At 50.2% G+C, this 22,408-nt stretch overlaps 1 protein-coding gene across 5 annotated transcripts in view; it reads left to right on the plus strand.

Annotated features, from left to right (window-relative positions):
* NUTF2 (nuclear transport factor 2) overlaps window positions 1–22,408 on the plus strand; it is a 28,277-nt gene that overhangs the window by 902 nt on the left and 4,967 nt on the right. For 2 of the 5 annotated variants that reach the window (XM_033219732.1, XM_033219733.1), the window contains exons 2-3: window positions 15,220–15,268; window positions 19,168–19,295. In XM_033219732.1, the coding sequence (XP_033075623.1) occupies window positions 19,197–19,295 (99 nt within the window). In that variant the 5' untranslated portion in view covers window positions 15,220–15,268; window positions 19,168–19,196. Of the gene's footprint in view, window positions 1–15,219; window positions 15,308–19,167; window positions 19,296–22,408 lie in introns of all 5 variants that reach the window. The other 3 variants (XM_033219731.1, XM_033219735.1, XM_033219734.1) reach the window with 2 other exon arrangements.

Here is a 22,408-nt window from a genome sequence, read left to right on the forward strand (position 1 = left end):
AATATGAGGCGGGAGGGGATTCCACGGGAGACTTTACCCCTGCCTGGGCCTGATGGGGTGAGGCGGCTCCTGGCGGGTAGGCCCAGTCCACGCCCTTCTCTATCAGTGACCAGGCCCCAGCGGCAACATAGAATTGCCCCGCAGGAGAGGATGACTTTGTAATAATGGGATGTTAAGGTGGGACTTAATGCACGGGAAAGTAGAATTCAGGCCTGAGGTTCTTGAGCCTAGTGCTAAACCAAAACCTGGGCTGGAAGGGGCCTTGGTGTGGAGCATGTAGATTTCAGACTTTGTGGGGCCCTTCCGAAGCCTGGGCGGCAGAACTAGGGCTGGAAGCTGCAGAAAGTCTGGCTTCCCCTCACTTGCTTGCTCACTTCCCAACAACTGGAGCCGCCTATAAACAGGCAGGAACGTGGTTGCTTTATGAAATTGCCCTTACTGCTGCCATCAGAGACCCTACTGAGTTCTGGGAGAAGGGTTATCTTTGACCAGAGAATACTATCCTGATAGCCTTTGTCAAGGCGCTTCTGATTGAGAGATGGTAAATTTAGGAACCAGTCCAGAGAAGATCTTGGAACTAGGGGAGAGATGGCATGTAAAGCCTTGATTTCTCTGAGCCGCAGTCTTTCCAGAGACTAAAGAAGCAGCTCAGGCCTGGCGCGGTGGCTCACGCCTGCAATCCCAGCACTTTGGGAGGCCAAGGCCAGCGGATCACCTGAGGTCAAGAGTTCCAGACCAGCATGGCCAACATGGCGAAAGTGCATCTCTACTAAAAATACAAAAATTAGCTGGACGTGGTGGTGCACGTCTGTAATGATAGCTACTCAGGAGACTGAGGCAGGAGAATTGCTTGAACCCGGGAAGTGGAGATCGCAGTGAGCTGAGATCACGCCACTGCACTCCAGCCGGGGTGACAGGGCAAGACTCTGTTTAAAAAAAAAAAAAGCAGGGTATGGTGGCGCGCACCTGTAATCCCAGCTAGCTACTCAGGAGGTTGAGGCAGGAGAATCGCTTGAATCCGGGAGGCAAAAGTTGCAGTGAGCAGAGAGCATGGCACTGCACTCTAGCCTAGGTGACAGAGCAAGACTCCGTCTCAAAAAAAAAAAAGCAGCAGTTCAATCTCTGCAGCCCTGGCCTCAGCAGCAAGCAGAATATCAGGGCTCTTAGAAGGGCTGATTGAGACCCAAGGTGAAGAAAGCAACTGCCCCTACATTTTTTTTTCTTCCCCCTTGAGTATTTTCCCAGGTAATGTTTTTCTGGTCATTTCTGGTCACTTCTTCCAAGTACTCTTGACTTAGATGTTTTCTTGCATATGAATTGCTCTGCCTAGTTATTTTCCCTGGTCGGGAAGAACAGGCAAGGATGCTGCTCAGATCTTACCAAACCCTGCCTTCTCTCTGGATTTAACTTTCCTAGTCCATATTCTGGCCCATGAGGACATGGAAATCAGGTTCATCCAAGAGGGACTACCCACAGGACAATGAGGTGAAATCTAGAACTAGAAGCAGTTATTTCAAGACTCTCCGTAGATTGTCTGGATTGCTACTTTCTAGGACACAGATTTCAGGTGAGCTGGCTTATGGCTCTGGCTTAGTTTGCGTATTTCGTGGCCCTGGGTGGCTTGACCAAGAGAATTTTTTTTTGTTTGTTTGTTTTTTGTTTCTTTAGAGACAGAGTCTCGCTCTGTCACCCAGACTGGAGTGCTGTGGTGCACTCTCGGCCCACTGCAACCTCTGCCTCCTGGGTTCAAACAATTCTCCTGCCTCAGCCTCCCAAGTAGCTGGAACTACAGGTGCATACCACCATACCTGGCTAATTTCTGTATTTTTATTAGAGATGGGGTTTCACCATATTTGTCAGGCTGGTCGAACTCCTGGCCTCAGGTGATCTACCTGCCTTGGCCTCCTAAAGTGTTGAGATTACAGGCGTGAGCCACCACGCCTGGCCTGTTGTTTTTTTGAGACAAGATATTGCTTCGCCCTCCAGGTTGGAGTGCAGTGGCTCAGTCGTGGCCAACTGTAGCTTCGACCTCCTGGGCTCAAGTAATCCTCCCTTTCAGTCTCGCAAGTAGCTGGGACTACAGGCATGTATTACTACAATAAAAAATTACAATTTTTTTATTTTTTAATTTTTTTTGAGACGGAGTGTCACTCTGTTGCCCAGGCTGGAGTGCAGTGGCCGGATCTCGGCTCACTGCAAGCTCCGCCTCCTGGGTTCACGCCATTCTCCTGCCTCAGCCTCCCGAGTAGCTGGGACTACAGGCGCCCGCCACCTCGCCCGGCTAGTTTTTTGTATTTTTAGTAGAGACGGGGTTTCACCGTGTTAGCCAGGATGGTCTCAATCTCCTGACCTCGTGATCCGCCCGCCTTGGCCTCCCAAAGTGCTGGGATTACAGGCTTGAGCCACCGCGCCCGGCCTATTTTTTATTTTATTTATTTATTTATTTATTTATTAGACAGAGTCTTGGTCTTTCGCCCAGGCTGGAGTGCAATGGCACGATCTCAGCTCACTGCAACCTCCGCCTCCGGGGTTCAAATGACTCTCCTGCCTCAGCCTCCCGAGTAGCTGGGACTACAGGGGCACGCCACCACGCCTGGCTATTTTTGTAATTTTAATAGAGACGGGGTTTCACCATGTTGGTCAGGCTGGTCGTGAACTCCTGACCTCAGGTGATCCACCTGCCTTGGCCTCCCCAAAGTGCTGGAATTATAGGCGTGAGCCACTGATCCCAGCCTAATTTTATTTTTATTTTTTGTAGTGATGTGATCTCCATATATTGCCCAGGCTGGTCTCAAACTCCTGAGTTCAAGTGATACTCCCACCTCAGCCTCCCAAAGTGCTGGGATTACAGACGTGAACAATTGCCCAGTGATCACAAGGGTTTTCTTCAGGGTGAAAAAGATACTTTTCCTTCTCCAAGGTTACTCAAGAGTAGGAGGAATTCAGGTGCCTCCCTCTCATTCCAACCTCTAGAAGTTCCCTGTAACTTCTTTGTCTGAGGTCAGCCAGCCATCACTAGGCATCCTGATCCTGATAATTCGTTAACATTTCTGGAACTTGGCAGGCCATCTAGGTCTCAGATATAAGAGAAGTACCCTGAGGTTCTCCAGGATCTATCTGCATCCTCTGTTCATGTAAGGCTGACTTGGAAGTGGGGCCTGGCATGCAGTGGTTGGGATTTGGCTGCACAAGGATGAGGCGGGATATCAAGATGCTTCAGTTCTCAATTAGCTCAAAATTATGTCCTTTCATGTATAGAGGCCTATCTGCCTATCACTTTTTTTTTGAGCCAGAGTCTTGCTCTGTTGCCCAGGCTGGAGTGCAGTGGCGCCATCTTGGCTCACTGCAATCTCCGCCTCCTGGGTTCAAGCGATTCTCCTGCCTCAGCCTCCGGAGTAGCTGGGGTTACAGGCACCCACCACCACACCCGGCTAATTTTTGTATTCTTAGTAGAGATGGGGTTTCACCATATTCGCCAGGCTGGTCTTGAACTCCTGACCTCAAGTGACCCACTCGCCTCGGCTGCCCAAAGTGCTAGGATTACAGGTGTGAGCCACCGCGCCTGGCTGAGCCCATCTCTTCTCTCTGAGCCATGTCTTGTTTTATTCTGCAGCCTTTGGAGTTGGTGGTTTGGGAGGGGAAGAATTACTTAAGAGAGACACAGACTAGGCAGGTTGCGGTGACTCACGCCTGTAATCCCAGCACTTTGGGAGGCCAAGGCGGGCAGATCAGGAGGGTAGGAGTTCGAGACTAGCCTGGCCAATATAGTGAAACTCTGTTTCTATTAAAAATACAAAAATTAGCCGAGCATGGTGGCGGGTGCCTGTAATCCCAGCTACTTAGGAGGCTGAGGCAGGAGAATCGCTTGAACCCGGGAGGAGGTTGCAGTGAGCCAAGATTATGCCACTGCACTCTAGCCTGGCGACAAAGTGAGACTCTGTCTCAAAAAATAAAAGGAGACACAGAATTTTTTTTTTTTTTATACTTTATGTACTAGGGTACATGTTCACAACGTGCAGGTTTGTTACATATGTATACATGTGCCATGTTGGTGTGCTGCACCCATTAACTCCTCATTTACATTAGGTGTATCTCCTAATGCTATCCCGCCCCGCTCCCCCCACCCCACGACAGGCCTGGTGTTTGATGTTCCCCACCCTGGAGACACAGAATTTTCAAATTTCAGAACTAGGCCGGGCGCAGTGGCTCAAAACTCCTGTAATCCCGGCCGGGCACGGTGGCTCAAGCCTGTAATCCCAGCACTTTGGGAGGCCGAGACGGGCGGATCACAAGGTCAGGAGATCGAGACCATCCTGGCTAACACGGTGAAACCCCGTCTCTACTAAAAATACAAAAAAAAAAAAAACTAGCCGGGCGAGGTGGCGGGCGCCTGTAGTCCCAGCTACTCGGGAGGCTGAGGCAGGAGAATGGCGGGAACCCGGGAGGCGGAGCTTGCAGTGAGCTGAGATCCGGCCACTGCACTCCAGCCTGGGCCACAGAGCGAGACTCCGTCTCAACAAAAAAAAAAAAAAAAAAAAAAAACTCCTGTAATCCCAATACTTTGGGAGGCTGAGGAGGGTGGACCACTTGAGGTCAGGAGTTCGAAATCAGCCTGACCAACATGGAGAAACCCTGTCTCTACTAAAAATACAAAAATTATCTGGGCGTGGTGGTAGATGCCTATAATCCCAGCTACTCTGGAGACTGAGGCAGGAGAATCGCTTGAACCTGGGAGGTGGAGTTTGCAGTAAGCTGAGATGATGCCATTGTGCTCTAGCCTGGGCAACAACAGCGAAACTCTGTCTCGGAAAAAAAAAAATCATAACTAGAAGCCACCTTATATCAAAAATTCTAGGATTCAGCACCAGCTCCGAAGCTGGAGCATCGCTTGAGGCCAGGAGTTCAAAACCAGCCTTGTCAACATTGCAATACCCATTTCTACAAAAGAAAAATAAAAAAATAGCTAGTGTGGTTATGGTGTTGTATACCTGTAGTTCCAGCTGCTCAAGAGGCTGCAGGAGGTCAAGGTTCCGTGAGCTATGATCATGCCACTGCACTGTAGACTGGGACACTCTAGCAAGACCCTATCTCTAAAAAAAAAAAAAGCTAGGATTCCCTTAATGAAGCACTGGTATCTTTTTTTTTCTTTTTTTTTTTCACCCAGGCTGGGGTGAAGTGTCACTCTTGCCCAGGCTGGAGTGTAGTGGCATAATCTCAGCTCACTGCAACCCCCGCCCCCCAGGTTCAAGCGTTTCTCCTGTGTCAGCCTCCCAAGTGGCTGGGATTATACCCGCCTGCCATCACAGCTGGCTAATTTTTATATTTCTAGTAGAGATGGGGTATTGCTATGTTGGCCAGGCTGGTCTCAAACTCCTGACCTCAGGTGATCCGCCCACCTTGGCTTCCCAAAGTGCTGGGTTTATAAGCGTGAGCCACCATGCCTTTCTTTTTTCTTCCTTTCTTTTCTTTCTTTTCTTTCTTTTTTTTTTTTTTTTTTTGGAGACGGAGTCTTGCTCTGCCGTCCAGGCTGCAGTGCTGTGGCCGGATCTCAGCTCACTGCAAGCTCCGCCTCCCGGGTTCACGCCATTCTCCTGCCTCAGCCTCCCGAGTAGCTGGGACTACAGGCGCCCACCACCTCGCCCAGCTAATTTTTTTGTATTTTTTTAGTAGAGACGGGGTTTCACCGTGTTAGCCAGGATGGTCTCGATCTCCTGACCTCGTGATCTGCCCGTCTCAGCCTCCCAAAGTGCTGGGATTACAGGCTTGAGCCACTGCGCCCAGCCTCTTTCTTTTCTTTCTTTTCATTTATTTATTTATTTGAGACGGAGTTTCACTCTTGTTGCCCAGGCTGGAGTGCAATGGCGCGATCTTGGCTCACTGCAACCTCCGCCTCCTGGATTCAAGCAATTCTCCTCCCTCAGCCTCCCTAGTAGCTGGGATTACAGGCATGTGCCACCACGCCTGGCTGATTTTATATTTTTAGTAGAGACGGGGTTTCTCCATGTTGGTGAGGCTGATCTCGAACTCCTGACCTCAGGTAATCCATCCACCTTAGCCTCCCAAAGTGCTGGGATTATAGGCATGAGCCACGGCGCCTGGCCTTTTTTTCTTTTTTTTTTTTTTTTTTTTTTTTTGAGGCGGAGTCTTGCTCTGTCGCCCAGGCTGGAGTGCAGTGGCCGGATCTCAGCTCACTGCAAGCTCCGCCTCCTGGGTTCCCGCCATTCTCCTGCCTCAGCCTCCCAAGTAGCTGGGACTACAGGCGCCCGCCACCTCGCCCGGCTAGTTTTTTTTTTGTATTTTTAGTAGAGACGGGGTTTCACTGTGTTCGCCAGGATGGTCTCGATCTCCTGACCTTGTGATCCGCCCGTCTCGGCCTCCCAAAGTGCTGGGATTACAGGCTTGAGCCACCGCGCCCGGCCCTTTTTTTCTTTTTAAAATTTTTCTTAGTGTACATCAGCAGCCTTTTTATTTTATTTTAATGAGATAGGGTCTCACTCTTTCACCAACAGTGAGACCCTGTCTTTATTTATTTATTTATTTTTTTTTTTGAGATGGAGTCTCCCTCTGTCGCCCAGGCTGGAGTGCAATGGCATGATCTCAGCTCACTGCAAGCTCCGCCTCCCGGGTTCATGCCATTCTCCTGCCTCAGCCTCCCAAGTAGCTGGGACTCCAGGTGCCCGTCACCACGCCTGACTAATTTTTTGTATTTTTAGTAGAGATGGGGTTTCACCGTGTTAGCCAGGATGGTCTCAATCTTCTGACCTCGTGATCCTCCCGCCTTAGCCTCCCAAAGTGCTGGGATTACAGGCGTGAGCCACTGCACCCGGCGCTAGATGCCGTCTTTAAAATAAATTAAATAAATAAAAACTAGCCAGATATGGTGGTGGGTGCCTATAATCCCAGCTACTTGGGAGGTGAGGCAAAAGGATCACTTCAGCCCGGAAGTTCAAGTCTGCAGTGAGCTGTGATTGTGTCACTGCTAAAGTGCAGTGATGCCATCTCAGCTCACTGCAGCCTTGACCTCCTGGGCTCAAGCAGTCCTCCCACCTCAGCCTCCTGAGTAGCTGGCATTACAGATGCTCACCATCACGCCCGGCTAATTATTATTATTATTTTTGAGATAGAGTCTCACTCTTGCCCAGGCTGGAATGCAGTGAGTGGCACAATCTCGCTCACAGCAACCTCTGCCTTCCAGGTTCAAGTGATTCTCCTGCCTCAGCTTCCTGAGTAGTTGGGACTACAGGCTCCCGCCACCATGCTCGGCTAATTTTTGTATTTTTAGTATAGACAGGGTTTCACCATATTGGCCAGGCTGGTCTCGAACTCCTGACCCTGTGGTACACTCAGCCTCCCAAAGTTCTGGGATTACAGGCGTGAGCCATTGCGCCTGGCCACACCTGCTAATCTTTATATTTTATTTTTTAGTTTTTGTGGAGACAAAAGTCTCACTATCTTGCCCAGGCTGGTCTTGAACTCTGGGCTCAAGTAATCCTCCCTCCTCAGCCTCCCAAAGTCCTGAGATTACAGACGTGAGCCACCGTGCCTGGCCAAGTTATACAACTTTTTGTAGAGATGGGATCTCACTGTGTTGCCCAGGCTGGTCTCAGAACTGTTGAGCTCAGGTGATCCTCCTTTCTCAACCTCCCAAGTACTGGGATTATAGGGAACAGCCACCACGCCTTGTCTGTTGTGCGTGGCCTTCTTTTTGAGATGGAGTCTCACTCTGTCACCCAGGCTAGAGTGCAGTGGCACGATCTCAGCTCACTGCAACCTCTGCCTCCCAGGTTCAAGCGATTCTCCTGCCTCAGCCTCTCGAGTAGCTGGGACTACAGGCATGCACCACCATGCCCAGTTAATTTTTGTATTTTTAATAGAGATGGGGTTTCACCATGTTGGCTATGATGATCTCGATCTCTTCAACTCTTGGTCTGCCCACCTCGGCCTCCCACAATGCTGGGATTACAGGCGTGAGCCACCGTGTGCCTGGCCTATGCGAGACCTTCTAATCCCTTTCCTGGAGCATGGGTTTGTGGCTTCTGCTCCTTTCACTGAGACCCTCTTATGGTCACTTTAAGTGCCCAATAATTGTTCCTGGGGTGGTACCCATCAGGGGATCTTCCCAGGCACCAGACAGGAATTCTCCACAGAGGTGGGAGGTTCAGCAGACCTGGTCAGGGAGGCTCCTTGGATGTACCTTCAACAGATGGCCGTTGCCTGGGAGCTTACAGAGGGAAGCCAGAGACAGCAGGGACTTTGGAAATACCAATAGTGCTTGCTTTAGAATGCAATTCAGACCATTTTCCTTGAGGCCTCTGGGACAGAGGAATAGTCCTTTTGGGGTAAGGGGAGTGAATCCAAAAAGTTTTCCACAGAATGGACATCGAAAGTTGGGCATGATTTCTTGGCCGGGCACGAGGCTCACGCCTGTAATCCCAGCACTTTGGGAGGCCAAGGTGGTGGATCATCTGAGGTCAGGAGTTTGAGACCAACCTGGCCAACGTGGAAAAACCCCATCTCTACTAAGATTCCAAAAACTTAGCCGGGCATGGTGGCAGGTACCTGTAATCCCAGCTACTCGGGAGGCAAGAGAATCATTTGAACCTGGGAGACTGAAGTTTGAAGTTGCGGTGAGCCAAGATTGCGCCACTGCACTCCAGCATGGGTGACAAAAGGAGATCTCTGTCTTAAAAAAAAAAAAAGTTTGAGCCGAACCTTGTGCTGGGTGCTGGGGTTTTGTTTTTTTTTTTTTAATGTTTAATTAATGTTTTGATAGGGCATTTGAGAATGATGTTTGTGTGTTTGCAGTTCAGTTTGAGTTGGCTACCCCTTTTCTAGCTTTGAGATTCTGTGATTCTCTCTTCCTTTGATCATGTATGGCAGGAATTCTTAAGTCCCTCTCTCGGGGAGCCAGCAGTGTTTGGATTATCCTTGGAGTGATTTAGGCCATGTAATAATCACCCTCTTTTTCCTCACCCTATCAGCTGGAGTGTGCCCTCGTGGGCAGAATGCTTTGCTTGGGTCTGGGTTTGGCTGGGAACGTGTCTTAGTGGCCAAGGGAGAGGGACACGAGGCCCAGGGTGGCCTGCCTAGGGACCCCAGGGCTCCTACTGCAGGGTGACCAGTGGCCAAGAACTTCTTTTCACTGCCTTGGGCGTTACTCATTTGTTGCTGTACCTGCTGTGTGCCAGCTCCCTAAGCCCCCAGGCTGGAGACAGGGCCGCTATGGAGATGGGGAACTTTACTCATGAGAGAGGGGTTTCTGGGGTACCTGGGGAACTGAGGGCTGTTTGCCCCAGTGTCCTCAGTAAACTGGAGGAATTTTGGAATGTTTGTTTCTTAAAACCTCGAATGATTCCATCAGCGCCAGTGGGTCTCCCCAGGGCAGAAACTGGAAAGCTTGTTGCCCCAGGAAGGAACTCTGTGTGGAGATACTGGTTCCACTTGCAGGTGGTTTCAGGACTACGAGAATGCAAATTCTGATGTCTCTTAAGGTGTAAAAGTGCTTTGACCTGCTGAGTAGGTGCTCAGGTTCTTCCATTCTAAGGCTCATGGAGCTTGCGGATTTCGTAGGGGAAGACAAGGCCTGGGCTGCATTCCTTGCCACCCGATTTTTTTTTTCGGGGGGTTGGGGGAAATGAGAATAACTTTATTTCATTGCGGGGAGTGGGCAGACGTCCAGCCTTAGAACTTCTGGAACTGCTTCTTGGTGCCAGCGGCCTTGGTGACCTTGAACACGATGAAGCGCACTGTCTTGCTCGGGCTGGCACTCACCTACTGTTATGATGTGGCCAATGTGGGCGTCCCTGAAGCAGGTGGAAAGGTGTATGGACATGTTCTTGTGCTACCTGATTTTGTCACTTAGGTGCTTTCTGCTACTCCACATTGGCTCTCAGCTGTTCGCATCTTGGCCGGTTTTTTTTGAAGACAGTTTCCCTCTGTCGCCCAGGCTGAAGTGCTGTGGTGTGATTTCGGCTCACTGCAACCTCCACCTCCCAGGTTCAAGCAATTATTTCCCTCAGCCTGCTGAGTAGTTGGGATTACAGGCACCCACCACCATGTCCAGCAAATTTTTTTTTTTTTTTTTGAGATGGAGTCTCACTCTGTCGCCCAGGCTGGAGTGCAGTGGCACAATCTCGGCTCACTGCAAACTCCACCTCCCGGGTTCACGCCATTCTCCTGCCTCAGCCTTCTGAGTAGCTGGGACTACAGGCGCCTGCCACCACACCCGGCTAATTTTTTTGTATTTTTAGTAGAGACGGGGTTTCACCGTGTTAGCCAGGATGGTCTCGATCTCCTGACCTCATGATCCGCCCACCTCAGCCTCCCAAAGTGAAATTTTTGTATTTTTAATAGAGACAGGGTTTCGCCATCTTGACCAGGCTGGTCTTGAACTCCTGACCTCGTGATCCACCTGCCTCAGTTTCCCAAAGTGCTGGGATTACAGGGGTGGGCCACCGCGCCCGGCCCAGTTTTGTTTTGTTTTGTTTTGTTTTGTTTCTTTTTGAGTTGGAGTTTCACTCTCATTGCCCAGGCTGGAGTGCAGTGGCACGATTCTGGCTCACTGCAACCTCTGCTTCCCGGGTTCAAGCAATTCTCCTGCCTCAGCATCCGGAGTAGCTGGGATTACAGGCACCTGCCACCACGCATGGCCAATTTTTTGTATTTTTAGTAGGGACAGGGTTTCATCATGTTGGCCAGGCTGGTCTTGAACTCTTGACCTTAGGTGATCCACTCGCCTTGGCCTCCCAAAGTGCTGGGTTTACAAGTGTGAGCCACTGTGCTGGCCCCATCTCGGCCAGTTTTGTGGACATTCTAATGCTAGCTATGCCAGTGGCTTTTTGTGGTCTTAAATTCTTTCTTAACCTCTTGGAGTCTTTGTTTCCTTGTCTATAAAGTGAAGATAATCATACCAGCTTCACAGGGCTTGTTGTGAGACTCAAGTGAGAGAACACAGAAGTGTTTGACTCATAGGAGGTGTTCCCTCCACCACCCTGTGGACGCCATGGTCATCTCTTTATTCCCTGCTCTTCTCAATCTCAGCGTGTCACAACAGTGTTGGCCAGGCCACAGGAGTGGTCCCTTAGGGGTCTCAAGCCCCATTAGGGGAGCCAAGTCCATGTTTACCTGACCATCAAGTTCATAGCCTGAGGCTAAGTTCACGGATGGGAGCTGGGTAGAAGGAATGGGGCCCCAGAGGTCTTCTGAGTCACTGGGGAAAGGGAGGTTACATATGGAGTAAGTGCAGAGCAGAGACCAGAATGCAGGTCTTGGGATTCAACTGGGCCAGTCAGGGAAGCCCAGTGGCTATAGAACCCTCCCTGCAGGTAAAAGTGCTGTGGGCACCTAGACCTCAGGTGACAGTCCCAGGAAAGGATTCTGTCCTGCTCAGCCATCTGGGCTGATTTCACTCCATCCTTCAGGCAGGGGAGTGGCGGGCCACGCAGGTTACATTCCTGGTTCTAGGCCTACTCCATGGTGTGGGTGAGATACCTACCTTCTTCCTAGCTGTTGACCCAGTATTCACCTAGGAACCCGTACTAACTCCTAACAGCTGGGTCCTGCTCCATACCCCATCATTTCCTCCTAACTTCCAACAATTACTAATGATGGGACAGAGTCAAAGGGTCACCTAACAAGGGAGAGGTGGAGCAGGCTAGAGGCCAGGTCTTTGAGGGTGTGGCTGTGCCTGCTGTTTAGCCACAGTTGTCTGTCACATCACTAGGACCTTGGGAATGAGAGAGTATTGGGGCCAAGCCCCACTTGCCACATGCTACAGACAGATAGCTGGGTGGACAAGAAATAATTGTTTCCTCACAGCTTGGACAGAAGGTGTGGGTGGAGGGGAAGTGGGTCAGTAGGCCACTTGAGTAAAGTTTGCACAGAACTCACTTCTCCCCCAGAGAAGAAGGACTGGCTTCTCAGCCCAGGCTCTGACACACTCATGCACTTAGTCGACAAATAGTTATTGAGGGCTGGGCCAGGTACCATGGGAACAGGGATGACTAGGGGTACTTTGTCAAGGAGATAGACCGTAAACAAATACCAAAATGTGACAATGTCATGCAGTGATAAGTGCTAAGAAAATAATACAGGAGGCAAAATGGGTAACTAGACAGCTACTTTATTATTTATTTATTTTTTTTTTAATTGAGACTGACTCTCTATCGCTCAGGCTGGAGTGCGGGGCGGCATGATCTCGGCTCACTACAACCTCTGCCTCCCAGGTTCAAGTCATTCTACCACCTCAGCCTCCCAAGTAGCTGGGACTATAGGCGCATGCCACCATTTCTGGCTGATTTTTGTATTTTTAGTAGAGACAGGGTTTCGCCATGTTGGCCAGGCTGGTCTCGAACTCCTGACCTCAAGTGATCTGCCTGCTCAGCCTCCCAAAGTGCTGGGATTACAGGCATGAGCCACTGTACCTGGCCACTAGACAGCTACTTTAGACTGAGTGGTCAGGGAAGGTGTGAATGAGGAGGTTACATTCGAGCTGGCACATATGTGACACTGGAAGGTCTAGGAATTAGAGTGGTCCAGACAGAAGGAGCAACAGTTGGCAGCGCCCTGCAGTGAGAACAGACTCAGCATGTTCCAGATGGAGGAAAGTGCCTGGTGCGACTGTAGAGGAGGGGAGGGAGTGGTAAGAGATGAGGTTGGACAGCCAGGAGGGCCAGGTCACCTAGGACAGGATAAGTGGTTGATACTTGAAGACAGGATAAGTGGTTGAGACTGTTCCAGGTGCAATGGGACAGAATGCATAGTAGCACCCCTTGTCAGACCATAAAATCAGTGGGGGACAGTTTTTCCTGAAAGACTAACACCCAGCAATGTCTTCCTGTCTAGTTGCTGCTGCTCTGCCTTCAGGATTTTTTTTTTTTTGAGACAAGGTCTCGCTGTGTTGCCCAGTCTGGACCTCCTGGCTCAAGCTATCCTCCCACCTCAGCCTTCCGAGTAACCGGGGCTACAGGCATATTGCACTATGTCCAGCTTTTTTTTTTTTTTTTATTCCTGTAGACATGAGGTCTCATTGTGTTGTCCAGGCTGATCTTGAACTGCTGACTCCCAAAGTGTTCGAGGGATTACATTTATGATTACGGGTGTGAGCCACTGTACCCCCAAGATACTTTTTGCACTCTGGCTCCAAGGGCTTGTTTTTGTTTTTGTTTGTTTGTTTGAGACGAAGTCTTGCTCTGTCGCCCAGGCTGGAGTGCAGTGGCGTGATTTCAGCTCACTTCAAGTTCCGCCTCCGGGTTCACGCCATTCTCCTACCTCAGCCTCCTGAGTAGCTGGGACTACAGGCGCCCACCACCGTGCCCGGCTAATTTTTTTGTATTTTTAGTAGAGACAGGGTTTCACTGTGTTGGCTGGAATGGTCTCCATCTCCTGACCTCGTGATCCACCCGCCTCAGCCTCCCAAAGTGCTGGGATTACAGGCGTGAGCCACCTCGCCCGGCCATTTGTTTGTTTTTTTGAGACGAAGTCTCCCTCTATTGCCCAGGCTGGAGTGCAGTGGAGCGTTCTTGGCGCACTGCCACCTCCACCTCTCGGGTTCAAGCAGTTCTCCTGCCTTAGCCTCTCAAGTAGTTGGGATTACAGGCGCACGCCACCACACCCAGCTGATTTTCTTTTTTCTTTTTTCTTTTTTTTTGAGATGGAATTTTGTTCTTGTTGCCCAGGCTGGAGTGCAATGGCACAATCTCGGTTCACCGCAACCTCTGCCTCCCGGATTCAAGCAATGCTTCTGCCTCAGCCTCCCAAGTAGCTGGGATTACAGGCATACACCACCATGCCCAGCTAATTTTTTGTATTTTTAGTAGAGACGGGGTTTCTCTATGTTTCCCAGGCTGGTCTGGAACTCCTGACCTCAGGTGATCCACCAGCCTTGGCCTACCAAAGTGTTGGGATTACGGGCGTGAGCCACTGCGTTAGGCCTTTTTTTTTTTTTTGAGTTGGAGCCTCGCTCTGTCACCCAGGCTGGAGTGCAGTGGGGCGTTCTCAGCTCACTGCACCCTCAGCCTCCCGGGTAGCTGGGATTACAGGTGTACGCCACCGTGGCCAGCTAATTTAGTTTTATTTTAATTTAATTTAATTTTATTTTATTTTACTTTATTTTGTTTTATTTTATTTTATCTTATTTTGAGATGGAGTCTCGCTCTCTGTTGCCCAGGCTGGAGTGCAGCGGCACAATCTCCACTCACTGCAAGCTCCGCCTCCTGGGTTCACACCATTCTCCTGCCTCAGCCTCCCGAGTAGCTGGGACTACAGGCACCCACCACCACGCCCAGCTAATTTTTTGTATTTTTAGTTGTTTTACCGTGTTAGCCAGGATGGTCTCAATCTCCTGACCTCATGATCCGCCCACCTCGGCCTTCCAAAGTGCTGGAATTACAGGCATGAGCTACCATGCCCAGCCTGTTTGTTTGTTCTGAGGCAGAGTCTTGCCCTGTCACTCAGGGTGGATTGTAGTGGTAAGTTCACAGCTCACTGTAGCTTTTACCTCCTGGACTCAGGTGATCCTCCCACCTCAGCCTCCTGAGTAGCTGAGACTACAGGAGTGAACCACCATGCCTGGCTGATTTTTAGAATTTTTTGTAGATATGAGGCTTTGTTGCTGAGGTGCTTCTAGAACTCCTAGACTCAAGTGATCCTCCTGCTTGGGCCTCCCAAAGTGCTGAGATTACAGATGTGAGCTACTATGCCCTGCCTTGGGCCTGAGGGTTTTAAGCCAGGTTGGCTATCAGTCTCCCTGTTGGAAGAGTCCTTTCTGGGCTGTGCTTCAGGACTGTGTTTTTGGTCTCCATGATAGCATGTGTGGGGGATAGCCACGACCGGTACCGATTTCAGGGCCCTCACTGCAGGCCATGCATTACTGGCATTCCCTGTGGGCTTCAGACACATGAGAATCTTTCTGTGTGCAGTCTGGAAGGAGTGACATGGTCTTCCCAATCACTCTCCTGCCTCGGGCTAGGATCTTTGTCTGCTCTGTCTGCTTTGCTGAGATGGTAGAACAGGGTTGTGACTTTGAAGGTTTGAGAAAACTGACATCATCCTCCATGAAAACTCCTGTGGTTTGGACTTTGGGTTTGATGTGGAACTCTTCTGCCTGAGGCCTTTGTTTGGAGGTGGAAGCCCTGGTTCATGACTGCCTTGCCCCTTTCTGAGAGAGCCAGGCTCAGAGGAGTGCTCTCACTGATGTGGTCTGTTTGTTTTTGTCTCCAGGCCCAAGTTGTCACTAGGAGTCCTGACTCTGGAGAGGCCTCCAAATCTGGTCAGTACAATTCCACCACCTATCAGCTGCTGACCTAGAGTGAGTTGGAGTTGGCTAACCTCGCTGAATCTCCTTTTGGTCATCTGTAACGTGGGGGTTGACTCACAGGGTGTGGTTACAAACAAGTGCACATAAGCTCTTTGCACATTTCTATGCCTAATATGCATTGGTGAAAATGAAGTGTTCACAGCCAGACACTGTTATTTTGAGTTTTGTTCTTGGAAACACTTAAAATTGGAGGATAAAAATGGGGTTTTTCTGTTGTCTAACGGGATCTCCTGGGTCAGAGGTTTTAACCTGGGATCTATGGCTAAACAGTTGAAAATTATTCACAAGGCTGGGACATCTCTGCCTCTGAGCAAATGTGTTGGGAGAGGGCCACAGTTGCCGAGACATTCTTAGAGGGTCTTTGTGCTCACAGAGACCTAAGGGTCAGCAAAGGCTGGTGTTCAGTGGGTGAGAGGTCATCAGAGTCTTTTCTGCTCCTCAAGGAGCCGGGCCTCAGCCTACGGACTGTTGGGGTGAAGCAGGAGATGGTGTGGTCAGCGGCCCTCTCACAAGAGCTGTAGGAGAAGCTGTCGTGATGGTCAGTTCCCAATCTAATGTGAGGCTGCCTCCGAGCCCGGGCTTTTTTTGTTTCTTTCCAGTCTATTACTTGTACAGTAAATGTGTTAGAAACAAGATCAGAGCTTGCTGGCTATTTTGGGGAACATCTTCCAGCCTGGCCTGGAGGATGTAAGAAGGGTGGGGATCGCAGGAGGGGACTTGCCTGTGTACAAAACACAGTGAACAGGCTTTCAGTAGATTCTGTTGTGTCTGTGTATGTAGCTGGATTGACGTAGGAGGGAATGGCTAGAGAGATGGGCATGAGGGTGGATAGCCACCTGTGGAACTTAGGGGGTTTGGCCTTTAAGCAAAAGCAAGGGTGTTGTAGGGGAGGAGCATGGTCAGCTTTGTGGTTTAGAGCTCAGGGATGCAGAGTTAGCAGAGAAAGAGATGGGCCTTGACCAGACGACCCAGTGTCAGCACTGATGTACCAGATGAGCTTAGGGCAAGACCCAGCGACATCACTGGATGACGATGGATTCTGACAGTGTGGCTGTTGTGATCACTACGTGGAAATAAACACAAGATGGTGAAGCAGGCCTCAATCCACCTAGTTTTGAAGGTTCCTTCTCATTTTCTGGGAGCCCCTGATCTGTCCTGTTCCTCAGAGAGCTTACTCTTCCCCACTCTGCCCTGCCCTACCAGGCCAAAGGGTCCTTTTCTTCCTTTATTCCTCCACTCCATTTCCTTCTACCACTACTTCAGTCAAGGAGTTTTTGTATCAGGAAGTTATCACAGGCTGGGTGTGGTGGCGCACTCCTGTAATCCCAGCACTTTGTGAGGCCAAGCTGGGCAGATCACTTGAGCTCAGGAGTTTGAGACCAGTCTGAGCAATATGGCGAAGCCCGGTCTCTGTAGAAAACACAAAAAGGAGGCAGGCTTGGTGGTGCTTGCCTGGAGTCTCATCTCCCTGGGAGGCTGAAGTGGGAGGATTGCTTGAGTCCTGGAGGTTGAGGCTGTACAGGGAGCTGAGATGGTACCACTGTACCCTGACCTGGGGGACAGAGCGAGACCCTTTTCATGCCCCGAGACATTTGCTGATGCTGTTTCTTCTGGTTGGCATATCCTTTCTGAGGACTGCCCAACTTTGCTGTGAGCCAAGGGTAGAAGGAGACGTGGCCCTTATCCATTCCTCCAGCTTTTCCCCTACCCTCAGAGCTCTTAGGCACTGGGTATGGCACCTTGGAAGCTGCAGCAGGGTCAGGGCATTTTGAGTGACTAAGCATAGCAAATACTAGGGTGGAAGGGGCAGAAATGCCAGGGGCGGGAGCTGTGCTCTGCTTTAGGTCCTCTAAGTTTGTGTGTGGGTACAGCCAGAGTCTGACCCCTTGGAAATGTGACCAAGACCACAGTGAAGACTAGATGATGGTCCTGTGCTTTCCCCACTTGTTGATTTGCTTCTTGGCAGAGTGAACTAGGATACACCTTGTGTTCCTGTGTGGCAGGCATGACTGGATCCAAGCTTTCTCCCCTGCTTGCTTTAGATTTTCCTGGACATTTCTTAGTCATCCCAGCACTGAGCTTCTATTTTTAGTGCCACTACCTCCTAGGGGACCTAAAATAAAGCTGGCTTAGCTTCCTGGTCCCTCATTGGCTTGAGTGTTGGTCACAGAGTGGAGGATTGGCTGTGTTGTCACTCTTCCCCTACATGATTCCTCCCCATTGGCTCCTCTGGCTTTGGGTGAGGTCACAAGGACTGGAGTGAGCTAGCACTTACCATGTTGAGCTGAGGCTTTATCATGTTCCCTTAGAGAAGCTTCACAACCACTGGCACTGTCAGGTTGCCATCCCCATCTTACAGTGGTGGAGGCTGAGGCCCTAAGAAGGGCAGTGACTTGCATCAGATCCCACCACTGCGAATGCTTGTCTGCTGGGATAGAACCCACCTCCTCACTGCTTTAGTTCAGAGTCCTATTATCAGAGTCCCACAGAGCAGGTGGGCTCCTCTACAGTCGGGGCCAACCACAGAACAACACGTGGGTCTGCAGTCGGGGGATCTGCAGCGAGATATGGGCTTCCCTACTTGGAAGAAGCCTAGCAAAGCCCAAGCGACTCTCCCATCTGGGGCTTGGGTTTTCCATCCAGTATCCTTACAGCCATGGTCTCTAGTTGGGAGGGGGCCTCCCCTCCCTCTCAGAGACCCAAGAGAGACAGCTCCTTAGGGTGAAGGCAATGCTGGGATGAGGGGATATGAAGTGATGAGATGTTTCCCTTCACAGCCTTCATCCCTGCTTCCCACAACCCTCAGCTTTCCCTCTGATCCTTGAACTTATGTCCCCAGCTCTGAAGTGGGTAGGAGTTACTCCAATCAATGAAGAAATATCCTAGAAAGGGCCACGTCAGGTATCACCTGGCCTCAGGGAAGTAAACTGCCCCCATGAGACTAAGGGGTCACTTGCTATTTTTGTCAGAAGAGGGGCCTTGACTGGGTGCAGTGGCTCATGCCTGTAATCCCAGCACTTTGGGAGGCCAAGGTGGGTGGATCATCTGAGGTCTGGAGTTCGAGACCAGCCTGGCCAACACGGTGAAATCCAATTTCTACTAAAAATACAAATTAGCTGGGTGTGTTGGAGGGTACCTGTAATCCCAGCTACTCGGGAGGCTGAGGCAGGAGAATCCCTTGAACCTGGGGAGCGGAGGTTGCAGTGAGCCAAGATCATGCCATTGCACTCCAGCCTGGGCAACAAGAGTGAAACTCCATCTCAAAAAAAAAAAAGAAGAAGAAGAGGGACCTTGAGAATCTGCCCCCATCCTCACTGGGTCTTCTTCCATCTGTCAGCATAGCCCTGGAACAGTGTTGGGGGCCTGAGCGCTGTAATACAAAACAGTACAGACACACAGATATCAGTTGTTCTGGGCTGTAAAGTGGGAAGAACAGCAATAACTCTGACCTTGCAGTTTGTTGAGAGGATTACATGGAAAGATATTGGAAGAGTGCTTAACTCCTCCCATAAGGACCCTCCCCTTACTGCGCTTTCAAGGGCCTGCTCTGACCTTTCTTTGTTGTAGATCCACCCTCAGCATCCCTCCTGTGTGCTCCACGACCCTGTCATCTATGTGTCTCATCAACCAAGAACTCAAAGGAAAAGCTGGGTCTGGTCCACCTCTGGGCTCCCAGCACTGGTCTGACTTGGGAGGGGTCTCCTGCCGGTTCCCCAGGGCTTCTCCGTGTACTCTGAGAGAACAGATCTCAGCAAAGGACTCCAGGAAGGCCAGTGAGGGGTGGGGGTCAGTGACTAGTCACCTACTTTTGTGGTACCAATGCTTCCCTCCTGGTCTCATTGGTCTTGCAGGTCTCCGTGAGGCCGGGTGACGCTCCAGAATGGGAGACAAGCCAATTTGGGAGCAGATTGGATCCAGCTTCATTCAACATTACTACCAGTTATTTGATAATGATAGAACCCAACTAGGCGCAATTTACGTAAGTTTCCAGCTCTAGGGCCAGAATAGGACCTAAGGGAATCAATCTGGATGTTGGGCGAGTATGTCCAGTTCACAAGTTTTGGCAGCCCTATCTGGACTGGCTACACCTCTGTATCTGAGCTTTTGTCCATGGGAGGGGTCTGAGGCCGGGCCCAACTAACCTGGTCTATACTTTTCCTTTTGTCAACTTCCACAAGAGTGGGAATCCTGCTATTCTGGGCAGGGTATTCTGGACTTGCCATTCCATGTGGCCAGCACTTGTCATGGCACATGGTTTTGCGTTGGGCAGCAATAGGCAGAGGTTAGGGCTCCTGGTGCCCTCTGGAGGCAGCAGCCATGAGCATCCTCAGTGCAAAGCTGAGCTCTCCTGGAGGCCTGGGGTCCAGCTTCCTTTTGGATCCAAAGCTCCTGAATGCTCGTGGGAAACAAATGGGGTTAGCCCAAGGGAGGCTGATATGTCATTTGACAAACCCTTCTATGCAGGCATTGTTCACTGCTCCTTTTTTGAGATGGAGTCTTGCTCTTTCACCGAGCTGCAGTGTAATGGCTTGATCTCAGCTCACTGCAACCTCTGCCTCCTGGGTTCAAGTGATTCTCCTGCCTCAGTCTCCTGAGTAGCTGGGATTACAGGTACCTGCCACCATGGCCAGTTAATTTTTTGTATTTTTAGTAGAGACGGGGTTTCACCAGGCCAGGCTGGTCTTGAACTCCTGACCTCATGATCCACCCACCTTGGCCTCCCAAAGTGCTGGGATTACAGGCGTGAGCCACCGCTCCCAGCGTTTGCTGCTCTTATAGTGGTGTTCATATACACCAAGAACTAATTGTATTTGACTATGCCTGAGATTCAGTCACAAAAGTGTGATCGATCAGGCAGGTGAGCCTGATGGGGGTGATAGGAGTAATGCAGGCACAGTCTCAGAGCCTGACTGGGCTGAGTGTCCATAGTCTTCTGTGTCTGTCTCCAGAAAGTCAGGGTCCATTCAGAAATTTTGGAAAAAATAAGGAAATCTTATTAGTGGAAGACCAATTCCAGCACAGATATTATTTGATTGTCATTATCATAGTAGAGTTTTTGTTGTTGTTGTTGTTTTTTGAGACAGAGTCTCACTCTGTCACCAAGGCTGAAGTGCAGTGGGGTGATCTCAGCTCACTGCAGCCTCTGCCTCCTGGGTTCAAGCGATTCTTATGCCTCAACCTCAGGAGTAGCTGAGACTACAGGCATGCACCACCAAGCCTAATTTTTTTTTTTTTTTTTTTTTTTTTTGAGATATAGTCTTACTCTGTCGCCCAGGCTGGAGTGCAGTGGCGCAATCTCGGCTCACTGCAACGTCTGCCTCCTGGGTTCAAGCTATTCTTTATGTCTCAGCCTCCCAAGTATCTGGGACTACAGGCACATGTCACCACGCCGGCTAATTTTTGTATTTTTTAGTAAGAGATGGGGTTTCACCATGTTAGCCAGGCTGGTCTTGAACTCCTGACCTCAGGTGATCTGCTCGCCTCAGCTTCCCAAAGTGCTGGGATTACAGGCATGAGCCACCGCATCCGGCTACGCCTAATTTTTGTATTTTTAGTAGAGATGACATTTCACCATGTTGGCTAGGCTGGTCTCTAACTCCTGACCTCAGGTGATCGCCTGCCTTGGCCTCCCAAAGTGCTAGGATTTACAGGTGTGAGTTACCATGCCCAGCATAGAGTTTTTGAAAACCTGAAGTGATCTGACCTGAGATCCTGGCAATTCTGCCTCATTATCTCTCTTTCTTTTCTTTTTTTGTTGGAGGGGATGGAGTCTCACTCTGTCACCCAGGCTGGAGTGCATTTGTGCAATTTTGGCTCACTGCATCCTCCGCCTCTCAGCTTCAAGCAATTCTCATGCCTCAGCCTCCCAAGTAGCTGGGGTTACAGGTGCGTACCGCCATGCCCAGCTAATTTTTATATTTTTAGAAGAGATGGGGTTTCACCATGTTGGCCACGCTGGTCTGGAATGCCTGACCTCAAGTGATCTGCCCACCTTGGCCTCCCAAAGTGCTGGAATTACAGGTGTGAACCACTGGCCTCATTATCTTTTTTTTTTTTTTTTTTTGAGACAGAGTCTTACTCTGTCGCCCAGGCTGGAGTGCAGTGGCGCCATCTTGGCCCACTGCAAGCTCTGACCCCTGGGTTCATGCCATTCTCCTGCCTCAACCTCCCAAGTAGCTGGGACTACAGGCGCCTGCCACCATGCCCGGCTAATTTTTTGTATTTTTAGTAGAGATGGGGTTTCACCATGTTAGCCAGGATGGTCTCGATCTCCTGACCTTGTGATCCACCCGCCTCGGCCTTCCAAAGTGCTGGGATTACAGGCGTGAGCCACTGTGCCCAGCCTGGCCTCATTATCTCTTAGAGCAGGCCTGAGCCAGAGAGTTAGCAAGGTCCTAAAAGAACAATTTATATTTATTATTTCATAATATTCAGCACATTACCCCTTTGAAGGTTAGGAAACGAAGACTCAGAGAAATAACTTACTAATGTCACAGCTAGTAAGTAGCAGAGGTCCTTTTGAGTTCTGCCCTTGAAGGCTGTGGAAAGGAAGATTTGAGGTGGAACTAAGCTAAGTGGGTTACATGTGAGATATTGCTTCTTGGTGGTAGGGTGGGTCCCAGACTAGGCCTTGGGAGGCCTTGTCAGCCTCTATCTCTCCCTGACCCCAGGGGTATCCAGAAGGCTAGCTAGAAGGTCCACAGAGGAAGTCAGCCTGGGCCGTGGAAGGTGATGAATGTGGAATTTTTCCAAGTTATTTCTGATGACTTTTTTTTTTTTTGAGATGGAGTCTCACTCTGTCACCTAGGCTGGAGGGCAGTGGCGCGATTTCGGCTCACTACAACCTCCCCTTCCCAGGTTCAAGCGATTCTCCTGCCTCAGCCTCCTGAGTAGCTGGGATTACAGGCGTGCGCCACCACACCCAGATAATTTTTGTATTTTTTAGTAGAGCTGGGGTTTCACCATGTTGGTCAGGCTGGTCTTGATCTCCTGACCTTGTGATCCGCCTGCCTTGGCCTCCCAAAGTTCTGGGATTACAGTCGTGAGCCACCGTGCCTGGCCATATTTCCGACACCTTTTGGGGACTGACAC

This window comes from Trachypithecus francoisi, unplaced genomic scaffold, assembly GCF_009764315.1.
Source record: "Trachypithecus francoisi isolate TF-2019V2 unplaced genomic scaffold, Tfra_2.0 Lachesis_group10, whole genome shotgun sequence".
NCBI lineage: Eukaryota > Metazoa > Chordata > Mammalia > Primates > Cercopithecidae > Trachypithecus > Trachypithecus francoisi.